The sequence below is a fragment of the Crocodylus porosus genome, unplaced genomic scaffold (genome assembly GCF_001723895.1).
Source record: "Crocodylus porosus isolate Cpor-Errol unplaced genomic scaffold, CroPor_comp1, whole genome shotgun sequence".
Taxonomy (NCBI): Eukaryota; Metazoa; Chordata; order Crocodylia; family Crocodylidae; genus Crocodylus; species Crocodylus porosus.
The window spans coordinates 75,135,754-75,151,409 of record NW_017728947.1 but is presented as its reverse complement, the minus strand read 5'-3'; the positions used below and the strand labels follow the sequence as shown (position 1 = coordinate 75,151,409).

Here is a 15,656-nt window from a genome sequence, read left to right as displayed (position 1 = left end):
CTATCACTACAGCACCAAAGAGAAGTGGAGCTGAATGGGAATGCTTCCCTACAGGCAAAAAAAAAAGGCGCTCTATTTTTAGCACAGGATGGGGAGAAGGATGTGCACCTCCTCATTCTCCCTTCCTTTAAGGCCAGGCTGGTATCCCACTGCGGTCCCATTAGAAACAGCCTATTGGCCCCATCAGAGGCAGCCACTCAAGAGCTAGGTCCTAGCAGGGATTGGGACAATCTGCCCAGCCTCAGGCTCTTTGGACCTACAGCCACTGACCCATGAAGTTCCCTGTACGAAAGACCCAGTGACAGAGCAAAGCAAGGTGATGTGGGCAGTGTTCCAGTGATGAGGATTCCCAGGGGAGGAAGTCTGCAGGCTTTTCCGTTTGCCCCTTATAGGCAGACACCAGTGTGGGGAAAGGATTGTCCTGTATGTTGGGACCACCTAGCAGGGAGCTGGCTGCTTCAACATTCAATTACAGGACATCCACAGGCTCACTGGATCAGAGTGCCACCTGCTGGACCCCATCAGATTTCATCAGTTCCCTCCAGAAACAAGAAACCAACAGGTTCATCATCACATTTCCAGCCTTTTACTGGATTTTTTAAAGGGGAAAAAAGAAAGAAAAACAGATTGCCCTCACCCAACCCTTTGCAAAGTGCACCCACACACTTGAGAGCTGCTTGTTCTGATGATGTGCATGTTCTGGGCTATAAACTCTATGGTGCAAGAGCCATCTCTTCACCTTTGTTTATGCAATACTCAGTGAACAAGACCCTGAGCATGAGAGAGGCCTCTGGGTACAAGTGTAGTGTAAGTGCCAGTACCTTTGCACCTGTGAATCAGTGCAGCATAGTAGATCCACAGACCTCAGGTAGCCTGCACTGGCGAGGATCTGCCCTAAAATGGGTGGGAAGCCTCCTTTCTACCAGGTACCAAAGCAAATCCCAGCTCCCATTTCTAGTGCTGTAAGAGAATTGGGACTGCCTTGCCATGCAGTTGCCAGGGTCTGATCCAGCTTCTAATTCAGCCTGTAGAAAAGTTATCATTGATCTGAATGCAGACCTGACCGCTTCTTGGGTCACCAACTTTGAATCTGGTGCAACCCAGTAGTGACGTGCAATTTTTATTCTTTGTCTCTGTGGTCTGGGAGGCAACACTACTTCATACTGGGACAAAAACAGATCACTGTGATCTTTGATTCTGCCTCTTGTTAGGTATCCAACAACCATTCACCTAAGTGAGGCAATGGGAATCGGTAGATTTCTTGGTACACAAATATTCAGAAACCATAGAGCTGCCTTGACAACTGCCTCCCTCCTTGCCAGTGCTCAGGAAAAAAAAGCAAAGGAGCACAAAGTGCTATGTTCCTCCTAGAGATGATAGCACAAACTCAAGAGACAGCGAGGTATACAGCAGCAGAGTTTGTATGGGGGAGCAGAGGAGGAGCATTAGTCCACTGCTTTCTCCACTGGACTAGGGGTAGGCAATCAGGGCACCAGAATAGCATCGCCTCATGCAGACATGGGCAGAGACCTACACTGCTGCTGTAGCAGCAACAGGGCAGGGCAGACACCATTGCAGCAACAGGTAAGATTCCTGCCCAACCACACACCCTTAGCTCCTGGCACCTCCTCCCCTCTAGAGCTCAGCAGCAGCCTCCCAAACCACCTCCCCCCCCGCCCCTCTGTCTCCTACAAGGTTTGCCCATGGCACAAATGCTGCTAGCTATGCCCCTGCACTGGACCCTGGTGAAACAGAACTTTGCAGTTCAGAAGACTGCACTGGCATCAGATCTGCTTTAAAACAAAACATGAAAATAATGAATATTACTGAGGTAAATAAATTGGCCAGTAGAGGATGGTTAAGAAAATAGGGAGAGACACAGACACCAGACAGGCATGGGAATTGATGGGCCTTTATTGCTTTAGGTTCCTATAAGTCACACATGCACATTCACCTTCACTATAGCCATGGCTCTGCAGCTCAGCCATATGGAGACATTTCCCACATTCACAGAGCAAGATATGCTGGAAGTAGAGTTCACCCTTCCCATTTAGGCCAAGGGTACTGTCTCTCCACCCCACTGCAGCAGTTGGGACATCTGGCTAGCCTTCCTTGCAAAAGTGGTACTCGTGAAGAATACAAAAAGGTATGCATCCACTGGGAGAGAGCATGTAGTTAAGAGAAGACAATTCAGGGATGTCACTTGTCTGCAAAGCCTGAGAGAGACAGGCTTGGATAGCACAAGTCCACTACGCCCCTATCTACATAGCTGCAATCCTTCGAGATTACTGAAATATGAACAGATCCCTGCTCCAAGTAAGGAGCACTAGGAAGCCTCATCTTCCACAACTACAAGAAGGACAGTAACAGATCAGCAAAACCAGAAACAAGAACTCACTGACCTAAAAACCACAAAATATAGTGCTCCCCCGACCCCTCCAGCTCAGGTCACTATTGCCCCTCAAGCTAAAGTCCATCCCTCCTGAACCAAGACGACATAATACCAGGGCAGGAAGGCAGGCTGCTGTTAGTCCTTCCTGAGATTTGCTCATGCTCTTCCTTTCAGTGCATGGTGTCTGAGATGGCATCCACATCACCCTTTTGTAGTCTGGTCAAAGGTATTCTGCTTGCACTCAGTGACAGAGACAGCTGGGTACCTCTGTACCTGGTGCAGTGTACCTCTGCTCCTGTCCAAAGGGATCTGGTCATCAGGAAGACAGATTTCTGGTTTTACAGGGGCTAGTAACAGGTAAGACCCTAAATCCTGCATATAATGTTTAGAAAGGAACTCTGCAGCTATAACCCCATGGCCAGTCCATGTACGAGGAGCACTTACTCATGAGTGACACTTTAAGGAACATGGGGCCTTTTCAAGTGTACTTCCCTCTCCCCCATAGCATCAGGAGAAAACGAATTCCATTCTCCTTCTTTCTTCTGGGAGACATTTTTAGCAGCCGAAACAAAACCAAACACAAAAAAAGAAAAAACAAACAAACCCAGAGACCCTGTTTCACTCTTGCTATCTGCAGGGAGTGAGATTTTACAGGCATGGCCCACACATCCTGAGACCAGACTGAAACAAAAGTGAGAAAGGAAAAAAAAAACCAACATAAAACAAGATTAATTAATAATAAAAAGTAAACATGAAATAGGTTGAGCTGGCTAATGGCTCAGTGACCCCACTGTCCCAGCTACAGAGCCAAGAGCAGAAGCCAGCAGGGAGCCCTGGGCTAGCCTGGTAGGAAGACAGCCCTTAGGCATCCACCAGTGTCAGTCCATCATGCAAGGCACGCTTCCACATGTAGTAGGTGGAACGTGCTGTGAGGGGGAAACGGGCACTGAACTCTTTGTAGGTGGGGAAGGTCTTCGACTCAAAGCGCTGCTGCAGGAACAGTTTGGCCTGAGCTTTGAACTGGGCAGTGGCAATCACATCCATCACAAACATGCGGCTGTTTGCTCTCTCCGACATGGTGTAGCCTGAGATAGTGGCATTATAGGGGGTGACAGATGCTGGCTTCTCTACACGCTTCACACCTGTTTCCATTTTGAATTGTGGCTTAATCCTAGGCTCTGCTTTTCCAGGCCCTTCAGAGATGACCTGGCTCAGTTGCTGGGATGAGCTGGTCCAGGGCAAGTGATGCTTGTTCAGCTGCCAGCCACTTCTCTTCCAGAACCAGTAGGCTGTGGAGGAGAGGCTGGGGTAGCGCAGCCGGAACCTGCCAAAAGGCAGCCGCCGTTGCTGGACATACCTCTTGGCCATGTCTCGAAGTTGCTTTTTCCAGTTGTAGAGAGAGGTCTTCAGCTGGAGGAGGCTCCTGGGCTCTGGGTGGTGTCCATTCAGTCTCTTCCTGCCAGACAGACTTTCCAGCTTGACTGGCTGATGTGGCTTTGTTTTCACGAGGGGCTTCTGACTGACAGAGGGAGACTGGGAGGGCTTAAAGTTAGGATTCTCCTTAATGGCTTTTCTCCGCCAGTTGTAGTAAGTGGACCTGGAGATGCCAGGGAAGCTGCGCTTGAAGCACCTGTAGGGCACCAGAGTGTTCATGGAAATGCATTTCTCCAGGTATGACTTAGCTCCTTGCATGAAAATCCCTGCTTGGTTGGGATCTATGGGAGGGCTCTTCGGCCTTAGGCCACCCTCCACATTTGCTACATCATTCATGTCCATGTGGGCCTTTTTTAGACCATCTCCAGGAGGCTCCCATGACACCGTGGCTTCAGCAGAAGCAGAGGTGTCGCCATTGGCCAAGGTCTGCATCTCATGCTTCCAGGCATAGTAAGTGGAGCGGGAGATTTCTGGGAACATTTGTCGGAAGTGCTGCAAGGGAATTACATTGCCCTCTTGGAAACACGACTGCAGGAAGTGTTTGGCAGCAAATCGGGTGGCTGCTTTCTGCCGGTGTTCCCGAGACTGGCGCTTCCATCGGTAAAAGGTGCTTTTGGTAATGCTGTATCGGTCACGCAAGTTAGAGTAGGTCAGCTGGGGGTCACTGTTCAGCAGCTCCAGAGTCTTCACTGGCTGGATTGGAGGCTCTGGAGAGGGGCTTGTGGGTTCCAGCTCCTCCAGGCCTACTACAGCCACAAAGTACTGGGCTTTGAAGACCTGCTTGGAGAGCTGCTGTCCTGACCACATGATGTGGAGCGTAGACGTCTGTGGGCCACACTTCCTAGGCCGGATGAGGCGATTGAAGTATGGCCGGATCTTCAGGTTGCTCATGGGGTAAATGGAGTAGATGTTACACTGCAGCACTGAAGCCAAGGCATACACATGCCACATGTTGGCAAAGGTGCCAGGAAAACAAGTGGCCTTGATGTCTGCATCAAAGATGGCCTCAAGGATGGCCATGGGCAGGCTGGTCATCTCTGGGGACTCCTCTGTGCAGAGCGAGTAGCGGGCAGCCTGTAGCATCACCTTGGAGTCAATCATGCCATTCAGGTAGTATTGCTTATGGAGTAACATCTCCACGACTGTGCGCACCTGCAGCTCCAGGCTCAGGCTGGGGTTCCCCCACAAGAGCACACTGGCAGCCTCAAACAGGCGGTTCCCCTCACCCTTGCAAACCAGAGGCAGCATGTTGCTGGGAGCATCCTCTGGATAGAGGCTTCTAGCTACTCGGTCAACTTCTAGCTCTTCCTGGAGCTGCCTCCCATGGTAGCTGGGTAGAGAGAAGGAGGACAGGGTTCTCTCTGCCTCTAGCACAGCACTGGTTAGACCCTCCAGGCCAAAGCATTCAGTGGCCTCCTGCAGCTCCTGCAGCACCGACTGCACCAGCTGGTGCCGCTGGATCATCCTGCAAAACACAAGGGTTCAAACAAAGCAAGCTCCAGATCTCCAGCACAGACTAGGCCTGTAACACCCACCCGGCTCCCAAAGGACAGCCAGCCTTGGGGGAGACCCACTGCTCTACTACAGGCACATCCAAAGGAGGAATCCTGGGTGCCCAGCAAAGAGTAGCACAAGTGAAGGATGGCTCTTGCGTTGCTCACAGGCGACATCTTCTGACCATTGTGCAAAATGGCATCGATGGTCTCCAGTGAGCTGTATCTAAGGCAAAGCCAGATGCTTTGAGGGGAGGTAAAGAAGAGCACAGCTTTGGAATGGGAGGCAAGACTGGAATAGTAGGAGCTGCTGCAGGGCAGCGCTGATGTGCATGGACTTCAGTAGGGGAAGCCTGTGCCACTGTTCACCTGCTCTGGGCCTGGCATCATATTCAGTCCCTCACATACCATTTAACGATGGCTGCAAGGAACAGGAATGCCAAAGCATGTTAATTTTATCATCATTTAACAAAATCTGGCACCAGTCAGAGGCAAGAGAGCTAATGACCCAGAGAAAAGCGACCTAGGCAAGGTCCTTCCCCATTGGAACGGGCTTGCTGCAGCCCAGCCCTGTGCACAAGTCTGTCCAAAGCATGGAGGGGACACAGCACCTGTTCTCAGTGAGCTCAGTCTGCTAGTTCAGAGGGAAAGTCCAGCTTTCTCTGCCCAGCCATGGGAATGCAAAACCTTCTGCAGCTGGGCTTGTCATGTGAACTCAGCTTGGGAGGCCTGAAACTTGCTAGTGCAGAGGTTCTCAAACTGAGAGTCACGATCCCCAGGGTCATGAGCAACTTAAAATGGGGCCACAGGGAAGCAGCAGCAGTGCACAGTGGTGGCCACATGCAAGCTCCCCATCCCCCGCCACCCAGCACTCAGGGTCGCAGGCGGTATGGCAAATTTGAGAACCCCTGTGCTAGTGCAATGAGAAGGATCACTGTTATTGTTTCCCATTCAGCCACCAGGTGTCACTCACCACTAAGTGCAGAAGCACTTGCCAGAGGCAAAAGGGGTGGGATGGGAGAGGCAATATTTAAAAAAAAAAATCTAGGGCACAAGTCATCTTCACTCTCTGGCTCTGGCATAAGGGTCCTTCCAATGAATACTGCCAGTGCAGAGGCCTCCAGTCCCCAGGCAAGAACACTGTTAGGGTCACTCTCAGATGGGAGCAAGCAACTCCTTCCTGCTGATGTAATGCACAGAGACCTGTTGCTCCATCCTTTCCCAAAGCCTCCTGGATACTGGGGCTGAGAGGGAATAGGGGTATTTTTGCTACTCTTCCCAGGCCTAGATTAAAGCACAGGCCCCACAAGTATGCACCTCAACTCTCCAGCCTTGTGCAACATCACTGGAATCCAACATTTCATTTTAAAGAAAAAAAGTGGCTCTAGCTCAGTGGTTCCCAATCTTTTGGCCACATGGGCAGAAGGGCAGTGTCAGGTCAGCCCACTGGCTGGATCCAATCCATGGGCTTGATCCTACTGCATGCAGCTTAGAAATTTGACAGTGGGGGGGATTGGTGTTCATATGAATTGCTACCTCAGCCAAATTTCCAGGCCCCTGGGGAGCCCCATGGGTGGGATGACATAGCTCTAAGGACCATTTCTGGCTCATAGGCTAGGGGTTGAGCACCCTTAACCTAAGTAAGGACTAGGCTTTCACTTTTTGCAAACTAGAAAGTTTTGCCATTTTTGTTAGTTAAAGCCCTGGATGAGCCCCAGCAGCTACGCACACCAGTAGAATTTATCTCAGTCTGGGAAGCAAAATAAGTTATGCTTTTACCTTTTTTCCCCTATACCTTTATAATATAGTTATATTATACCTGCCCCCCTTCCCTTTTCTATCTTTTGTTTTCCTAATTTCCACTTATTTACATTCACACTGACATCCTGTCACACTTTTAGCTTCTTTCATTCCTTGGAATCTCAGATCAACAAAGACTCCCTATGCCTGAAGAAGACTGTGCCCAAAAGCTCGCAAAGAACGTTTTTCCAGCTAGTCAGTTGGTCTAATAAAAAGATAAATCACATCTACCCAAAGAATCTTGCCTGCCTAGTGTACCGTACCTTCATGCACCTCCATATTGGAATAGATGCATCTACACCGGCTGGACCAAGTTAGTCATAAAGATATGACCAAAGACGATTGCACTGCATCCCAAACACAATTGCACTAGAACGTTTAGCTTGGTAATGGAATCTGTTAGTCCTGAATTATGCCAGACTTACACCTTGTCTGGAGGGAATGGAGAAGTCAGCTGCTTAAGCTCTATGGGAAGAGAGGTAAATGTTTCCAGAGCAGACAAACTCCAAGTGTGCAGGTAGCCTACACAACATCTCCAAGAAGTACAAGCTCCCCCATTCGTCTTGGGTCCACGAACACCTCTACTGCTGCAAGCCCCTTCAGCAGCAACCCTGTGAAGCTGACTCAAGTCTAATACTAGACAAAGAGGCTGCCCTTAGAAATAGGCTAAACTCAATTAAGGGGAGAGAATAGTCCTTAGCATATTAAGCAGCAGGTTAACTGTTTGAAGCTGTATTTGCAGTCCAGGGGCTGGGACCTGGGCTGCCTATGGGGGAACCAAGAGCTGCAGCAGAAGTGCATGGAGCTGTGAGCCTGGAGTGAACTCCACGCAACAGCCTCAGGAGAAGAGGACAGTAACTGGACCCATGGCTGGGAGGAACTTTGCACATGAAAGAGCAAAAGGCTTAGAGGTTGGCTTCAGCTCCCCCTAGTTGGTGCAACCTCTCCAGGGTCAGCAGGATGTTCCAACCCTCCCCGAGCCCGTGCATGCCTCCTACATCCTGGGGGGCAGCCTGGGAGCAGAGAGGGAAGGTTCTGTACCCCAGCTGCCTTTCACCGCATAAAGCTGAACTGGACCCGGGGCTTAGCAGGGAGGTTCCCCATTCCTGCCCTGCATTTTGCAGAGTGCCTGCACAGCTCTGGGACCAGGCCTGTGCTCCCACTGCCTCCCCCGGCCCTGGAGGCAATCCCACAGGACTTCTCTGCTGCAAGAGGAGTTTCAGAGGACGACGCAGACAGAGTCCAGGCCTATTCTTTCTCCTCAGAGGCACAAGCCTTTCAAAGGGACAAGAAGGCACTGGGGGGAGGGGTGGGTAAAGGAGGAGAAACTTGTGGCAGGGCAGGGGGGGAGCTGGGTTTATTATCCTTTAAAGAAAAGGCATTTTCCTGGATCAGTGTGTCCCGGAGCAAAGTCCACATGGAAAGGCAACACAAAAGGCTCATCCCCCTCCCTCCCCAGGTGGCTTGGAAGGCACCATCCTAGGGGAAGGGAGCAGGTCCTGTCCACACACAGCTTGTAGGCTCCCCTTCCAGGGCTGGGGGGTCCTCTCAAGGGAAGGGGCTCAAGGAGGGGGATTGGGTGAGGCAGGCACTTCACTGCTAGCAGCTGCAGCCCCCTGGACCCACCCTGCAGCTGTGCCGGGCCAGAGGTGCTTGCACAGCTTCCCGCGCCCCAAGCCTGGAGCCTCCTGCAGCAGCTCAGCTCACACGTGCGTTTCCAGGCTTGGAATTAAGATTCCCCTCGTGAAAGCAGATGGAAATGTGTGGAGGCGACTCCCCCTGGACTCACCTCGCTTGTTGGGCAGAGCCCTGGAGCTCACACCAGCTACTCCTGGGCTGCGGCTGCAGTCTGCCTTGCTCGCCCTGCAAGGCAGTTTCCTGGACATTTAAATCCTGCAGCAGGAAGCACAGCAGGCTCCACTTTCCCAGCTGTGTGCCACATTCAGACTGGAACTGGTTTCAGATCTGGAGTGAACCATCTGGAGTGAGTGGCTTGTGTGAAGGGGTCTCAGCTCCTCCCCTCCCCCACCAGGAAATAGTCCATCCTCAAGTGCTCTTGCATCCCAGATGAAAGGAGTGCAGATTCAGGGGTCACTTCCAAAGCTAAAGTGATAATGGCTATTGTCTCAAGACACTCAGGCCAGCAGGACTTCTTAAAGGGCCAGCACCTTTGCTGCTAAGAGCTCTCAACACCTTCCAGAACCTGAGCAGAGGAAGGAGAACGGAGTTTCCAAACCCGAATGGAAAAGCCCATGAGAAAAGTTCTGCTCCAAGCTGGGAGCCACGAGGGGGACGCGGACACTGGGGAGAAGGGCTTGGATACAGACTGATTGGTTTGGGTGCCCCGTGGCTTCCCACCCACCTCCACCCCTCCAGTTTCTGAAACACCCTCCTGCTGCTTCCACAATTACTCCAGAAACCCAAGCAAAGGGCGGGAGCTTCTTGAGCAGGCACTAGCCCTGGATTGGGTTTTACCTCATTGTTTAATCAACTCAAGACCAAAATAAAGCATGGATTGTTTATTTCTTATGGGCTGTGCTTAGATGTGCTTGATATACGACCTGCCAGCTACTGCCTTTCTCCAACCAATGCTTGCCTGTAGTTGCTCCCACTCATTCCCAGGCTGGTCTCCCACTTGCTCCCCCCTTTGCTATTGTGGGAAGATGCAGAGTAGCCTGTACCAGCGGGGAAAGTGGCTAGAGCTCGCTGCTAGGAGGGTTGCAACTCAAGTCACATGACCTTCAACCATGTTGTTTAAATTTCTGTATACTCCTGGTTGGCTCTCCCTTTCAGCATCCACCCTGTGCCACTGCGGCACAGGACTTCTCACGTGTCAGTGGGAGTCCCTGTGACAGAGGCTCTGGGCAAGTTGGACCTATGACCTGACCCAGTAAAGGCCAGTTTTTATGTTCACAGTCCTTGTTATGAGCAAGATGGCATGTTCCCCTCCTCACAAGTAACCATCCTTGCTCCATGTTATGAGACTAAGATAACTTCTGTCAAAGAAGGAACTAAAACCCAGGTCTCTAGCATGCCAGACCCCTGTCTTGGCCACACACTCTCACAACAGATATTCCATGGATATATGCTTAGTGGTCCTGTCCGTAACCACCAAACTCTACTCCTACAGCCAGGCGGGACTTGGAAGGCGGCACCCTCATCCCTACCTAGGGTGGCCATCACAGAGGACATTCTGGTTTTCTGCTACTCTGTCCTCTATTGATACGAAACTCAATGCCTTTATGTCCTCTGTTTTTCTCTTGCTTTCAAGAGAAAAATAGAGGACGTAAAGGCATCCGGTTTAGTATCAATAGAGTACAGAGGACGACTGGACTGTCCTCCATAATGGCCACCCTACCTGGGTTAAATTCTCTACCCATTCTCATTCTTGAGAGCCTCTTTATGTTCAGGACTGATCCCCCCACCCACCCGCTCCTGGTACCAGCCTAGTTTCCAGTGCTGTTCGTTGACTCCCTCCCCACCCCCAGTATATTCTCCTTCTTTTCATTTTTTTCACATCCTGCCCCCCCTTCTCCTTCCTCCCCACCAAGTTCTTCCCTATTTTAGTCCCGTCCCTATAATTTAGTTTCTTGGCCCTAGCATCCTCCTCCTCAGACCCTTCCCAGTATAGCAGACATATTTCATTCTTCAGGCCTTCCATGAAGCTCTGTACACAAGATGACCCTAGGTCCTTTTTTCCTTTATCTCCCAGGCTTTACAGTAAAAGTTGTCCCAAGGACACTCTGAAGCCTGAGTCATGCCCAGAAAACCCTGTGGTCTCTATTACTTTCCCTGGTCTCTATTACTTTCCTGGAACCCTGACATCCCAAACCTGTTCCCTCTGTCTTTACCTAAGCTTCAGCCTCCCACAAAGACTTTCCCATCCTCTGAATTAGAGCCTAGGTGAGGCCTTCTGCTGCCCTTCCTGAAGGCCTCTTACTTTCTGTGGCTCTTTCACACTGCCTTCCCACATCTGTCTCATGCAGTATCAGAATTTGTCTGAAAGGAGCAACACTGGAATGAATGGTATGTCAATTTAGTAGGATGTTGATTCACTAGCAGCCTTCTGCACTGTTTGCTGTTGGGTTGGTTCTATGTGCAGCCAATGTCTAAGCTGCTTGGCTGGAACAGCTGAGGGAAGTTTGAATATGTGCTTAGATTTTAAACATTTCATCCTCCAGAGAGACGGCCCACTCAGAAAGGCTCTAAAGTATGCTGATGAGTTTTCCCAGTGGACAGTGGATTGATTTGGGTGGTAGAAGAGCGACAATTCTAGCAGATCAGTCTGGGGATGGAAGCCCAGTGTTCACCACTGCCTACGTCACAGCTATCAGTAATAGGGAAGATGGATCCTGGGGTCAGGCAACCCTCAACCAGGATTCAATATTTCTATTATCTACATTTATTTCGTTTCAGCTTCTGATTTAGACACTGTGTGATTTCCAGTTGTCACTATCCATCTCTTCACTCTAGGTTTGGATTGATTTAGTCCCTAATCTGCCTCCTCTCTGGGGCTCCACTGGCCCAGACGCTGCCCCATTCCTTTCAACCTGCCAAAGCCCAAGGATGAAATGCGATGGTGATAGAGACCCAAAGGGAGGGATGCATAATGATTTGATGATTGTTAGTGCAGGAAAATGAAAAATACTGTGGGATTCCTCCCCATTATATAACCACCTCTGTGCCACATCAGTTTCATGCTGTATTTCTGAGTTGAATAATGTGGAGGGATAACAACATGGGGTGCACTCTAAGTAACTTTGAACTAAAATTGAGTGAAGGATCTTAAAACGTGAGATGTTTGAGAAGTATGCCACACCCACCCTTTCCACGAGTGGGGTTAGATTGGCCCACCTCACTTCCTTACTGTGAGGCCTGAAATCTCTGAGTAACACAAAATGAATCTTCCCCTTTTGGGTGCACCCTTTGGGTGAAGGCACTCACCCAAAAGCCCTTGTTTTCCACTCTTGTTTTCTCCTGCATCTTCCTTCCAGCTCACTTAATACCCTGTCCTTACTCAGGAGAAACTTCCAGAGGGATAGCAGAAAAGATTTCAACAGGAGGAGCAGGACTCCTGCCATATCAGCACTCCAGTATATTCTCCTATTTCTGCCAACCTGCTTTCCCACTGCAGCTGTAAAGCCCACTTCTGCTTAACAGGCCAATTAGTTCATAAACTGCAACCCTTCTTCCTGCCAACCTGGTCAGCTCTGCTGTCTGTAAAAACCTGGCCAGGTCTGAAGTGGGTTGCTTTCTCCCAAGAGAATTTCAGCACCCTCAAGTCCTTGCACATGGCTCTCATACTCTTTCCACTCCGGTTTTATTTGTTCAGCTGCACTCACAGGACAGAGACGCAGGGAAACCCCAGCCAGCAGGCCCCATGATTCTGTGCATCTTGCATGTTAATCAATGAGCCTGCTGTTTCTGGGGTTTGCTGATATATAACAGAATTGATTCTGCAGAGGCTGTTTTCCTTTGGTAGTAAGTGAGGGAGTCCCTTGTAGTTTAGCTGTTGTTAGCGCTGATTTCCTGCCTGTTGTGCTTTAACTGGTCCACAGCAGGCCATAGTGCAGGAGCCAAGGTGGTAAAGACTCTAAACTGGGCTCAGTTTCTTGTACTGGGTTGTTGGCCACACTGAAACTCAGGCCTTTCTGGTCTGAAACAGATGCATTTCCAACCTGGTGGTAAAGAGATAGTGACTCTCCCTGCTGGTTTAAAACAGGGGGAGGGGTGTCCTCAGGGCATAGAGCTGGGTTCTTGTTAAAGGTGGGGCTTTCTCTGGCTGTGTCCCTGGAATGTGATGATTCTGACAGGGGCAAATGGGCAGGGGGAGGGGATATCATCTGAATACATTCAACAATCTTCCCCAAGTGAGAAGATACCCTTCTCCTCTACGTACCCACCACCAGCTCCACTTCAGTGCAGAGCCAACTTTCGCAACAGGACTGGAGAGAGGGAACTGTGGACATCATGTGGGCTGGGAAAATCAGTCACTGATTTACTGCAGCATTGTTCAGGGCTGCAGGGGGGAGGGAGGAGGTCATTTGTTTCGGGATTTGGCTGTAGGATGTTGTATAATTGCCCAGTCTTTTTTGTAGCACCCCTAGAGCCATTCACTGATCTGGCTCCAGGCTAATTGCTCAGTTCGGGAATTGGAACAGGTCAATCTGAATGGAGTCTGTTGTCCTGTACCTGGACTGCTGTGTTCAGATCCGGTTCCTTGGTTACCAGAGATAGCTGCACACTGGAAGGAGTTTAGACATGGGCAAGATAAAGGCTTAGGGCGTAATGACTGACTTATGGGAAAAGATTAAGTAGAGTATGTCTAGCTGCATGAAGTGAGGACTAGAGGGAGGGACAGACCAGCATGGGACATCAAGGAGGGAAGAGCAACTAATAACAGTGACCAAAGGGGTTTGATGATGGGCAAGGAGATTAAATGAAGGCAAGCACAAAATGTTGGCTGAATTTCAGGAAAATTTTACTGACAAGGAGATGAGCCAGCAGATTTGTCTCCCTTAGGGGAAGGTAGGGGGCAGCAGGGAGGTCCCAGTGCTTGAAATATTTAAAACTAAGGCTGGCCAATGCACTAGGGAACTTTCAGACAGGACAGTCCTACCCTTGGACAGCAGAGATGAGAAAGCCCGTTTGGGCCCATCCCTGTCCCTGATTTCCCCCTCCCATGCTCACAGCACCTGTGTTATTGGGCTCCCTGCCCTCCTGGCTTGCAGCACTTGCCCCCGCATCCTGCCCCCCATCCACAGCTTTGCTCAGAGTCCCTGCCTGCAGGACACACTGCAGCCCAGTCTTAAAGAGAGACTGGTTGGCTCTCAATCCTGGGTTTGTCCCATCTCAGCCCTTTCTGTAGCTGGTCTCTTGCTCTGGGGATGGTAGACCCTAAGGATAATTAATGCAGATCAGTTCCCTGTCATTAAAGGGAGGAGGGGAGTTCTCAGGCTTATCCCAACCCTGTGCCACAGGACTGAATGGGATCCTGGTGGTCAGTGGGAGGGGTGGAGGAGTGCTGGGAACTGTCAGGGATTCAAAGTCAAGATCAAAGGGTTTCTCTTTTGAACTGGTAACACTTTTCTTCTCTCCTGCATGCACATAAAAGCACTTTGGCCCCAGCAGGCTCTCAGCTTTGGAGAGGAAAGGGCGGGGACAGGTCTTCTTTTCCCTTTGCCTTTCCTGTGTCACCAGTATCTGTACCTGGAAGTAAAGTGGAGGCCCAGTGAATGACATACCCCCCACCTCTTTCGCCAATTCATTAGAACTGAAATGAATCCAGTGACTGTGATTTCCTCTCACACATTTCATGGGGCCTTGCAGTTCTGGACTTCTTGGGGAGTTTTCTAGTCAATCTCAATTATTCACAGCCCAGGAGCAGGGACAGGCAGTTAGGCTTGTCGGGGGCAGAAGGAGGGAACAGGTAGCAGAAGGCAAAGCTCCAGGAGGGATTTGGAAGAGGAAGGTAAATATGTCTGGTCCACAGGAAAAGAAGGTTAATCCAGGCATGGAGAGTGTTGTGAGGAAAGTCAGAGTTGTTCTTAGATAGGCAGCAATCCAAGAATGTAGATTTTTAAAAAATATATCATTTGTATCCAAGGCCAAATTAGCCAAAACTAATTCCAAATCCAAGAGTCCCGAACCATAAGTGGTTCTGCACCTGGGGCTTCAGATGTTTCTAAAACCTTTGGTGAGTATCCTACTTGCAGGCCCAAGCCCAGAGGCTTGGGGTTCAGATGCCCTCAAGTTTTGCTTGCCCTTAGCCGTAAGGCCCTTGGAACAAGCAAGGGAGGAGACTATAGATGGATAGAGCTGGAAGTGATAGGAAGATGAGGGTGCAGGGGTCTGTGGCTAGCCCAGTCATATTTAACTTAGTCTTTAATGTCCAGGAAGAGGGAGTGGACTGTTGCCTGGGAAAGTTGATGATTATGCTAAACTGAGGGCAGCTGCAAACCACAGTGAAAGCAGAGACATAGGAAGAGCCTAGAGCAGGAAACCAGTGTGTGAGGTTCAACTTTGGAAAAATTCAGCCAATAAAAGTCTGAAGGAAAATCAACCACCACGATGCTGAAAAGTACCAGCAAACTAGGAGGTAGAGGAGAGGAGCAAAAGTGGTCCAGGGGCTGGAAACATTGACCTCTGAGGGAAGCTGAAAAGAGCTCAGCCTGTTGAGCTCTGTTACTGAGCAACAGGCTGAGGCTGGAGGCCAGGACTGTCTGCCACAGAAGTAGCATGTAAACCTGTTTAAGTGATTGGAAACCTATTACAGAACAGAAATTTGGTGCGCATAAACTGCTTTCAAAATGGCTGAAACTGGTTTAAGATAAGCCTGGTTGAATGTAGTATCAGACTTAACTGATTTAGGCCAAGCAGGTTCTGAAACTTCCGTCCCAGAGTCTCTGGGATGTAAACTGTGAGGAGGTTGTCAGCAGGGATCCTGGTTTTCTCTGATAAAAGAAAATCTCCAATTTTCGGATTAAGAAAAGTAACCCCAAATCCACATTTTTCCATGATTAAAATGAAACTCTACC

The 15,656-nt window shown here is 49.9% G+C and overlaps 1 protein-coding gene across 1 annotated transcript; it reads right to left on the bottom strand.

The window, feature by feature from the left end:
* Positions 1-1,896: 1,896 nt before the first annotated feature.
* On the bottom strand, positions 1,897-8,955 carry VRTN (vertebrae development associated). Its single transcript, XM_019552341.1, has 2 exons — positions 8,909-8,955; positions 1,897-5,291 (listed from the first exon to the last, which is right to left on the bottom strand). The coding sequence occupies exon 2, from the start codon at positions 5,288-5,290 to the stop codon at positions 3,254-3,256; it is 2,037 nt and encodes a 678-aa protein (XP_019407886.1). The 5' UTR covers position 5,291; positions 8,909-8,955; the 3' UTR covers positions 1,897-3,253.
* Between the last annotated feature and the right edge of the window lie 6,701 nt (positions 8,956-15,656).

Bases quoted from the DNA above. Each gene is read 5' to 3' on its own strand.
- VRTN (XM_019552341.1), bottom strand. From the start codon at position 5,290: ATGATCCAGCGGCACCAGCTGGTGCAGTCGGTGCTGCAGGAGCTGCAG.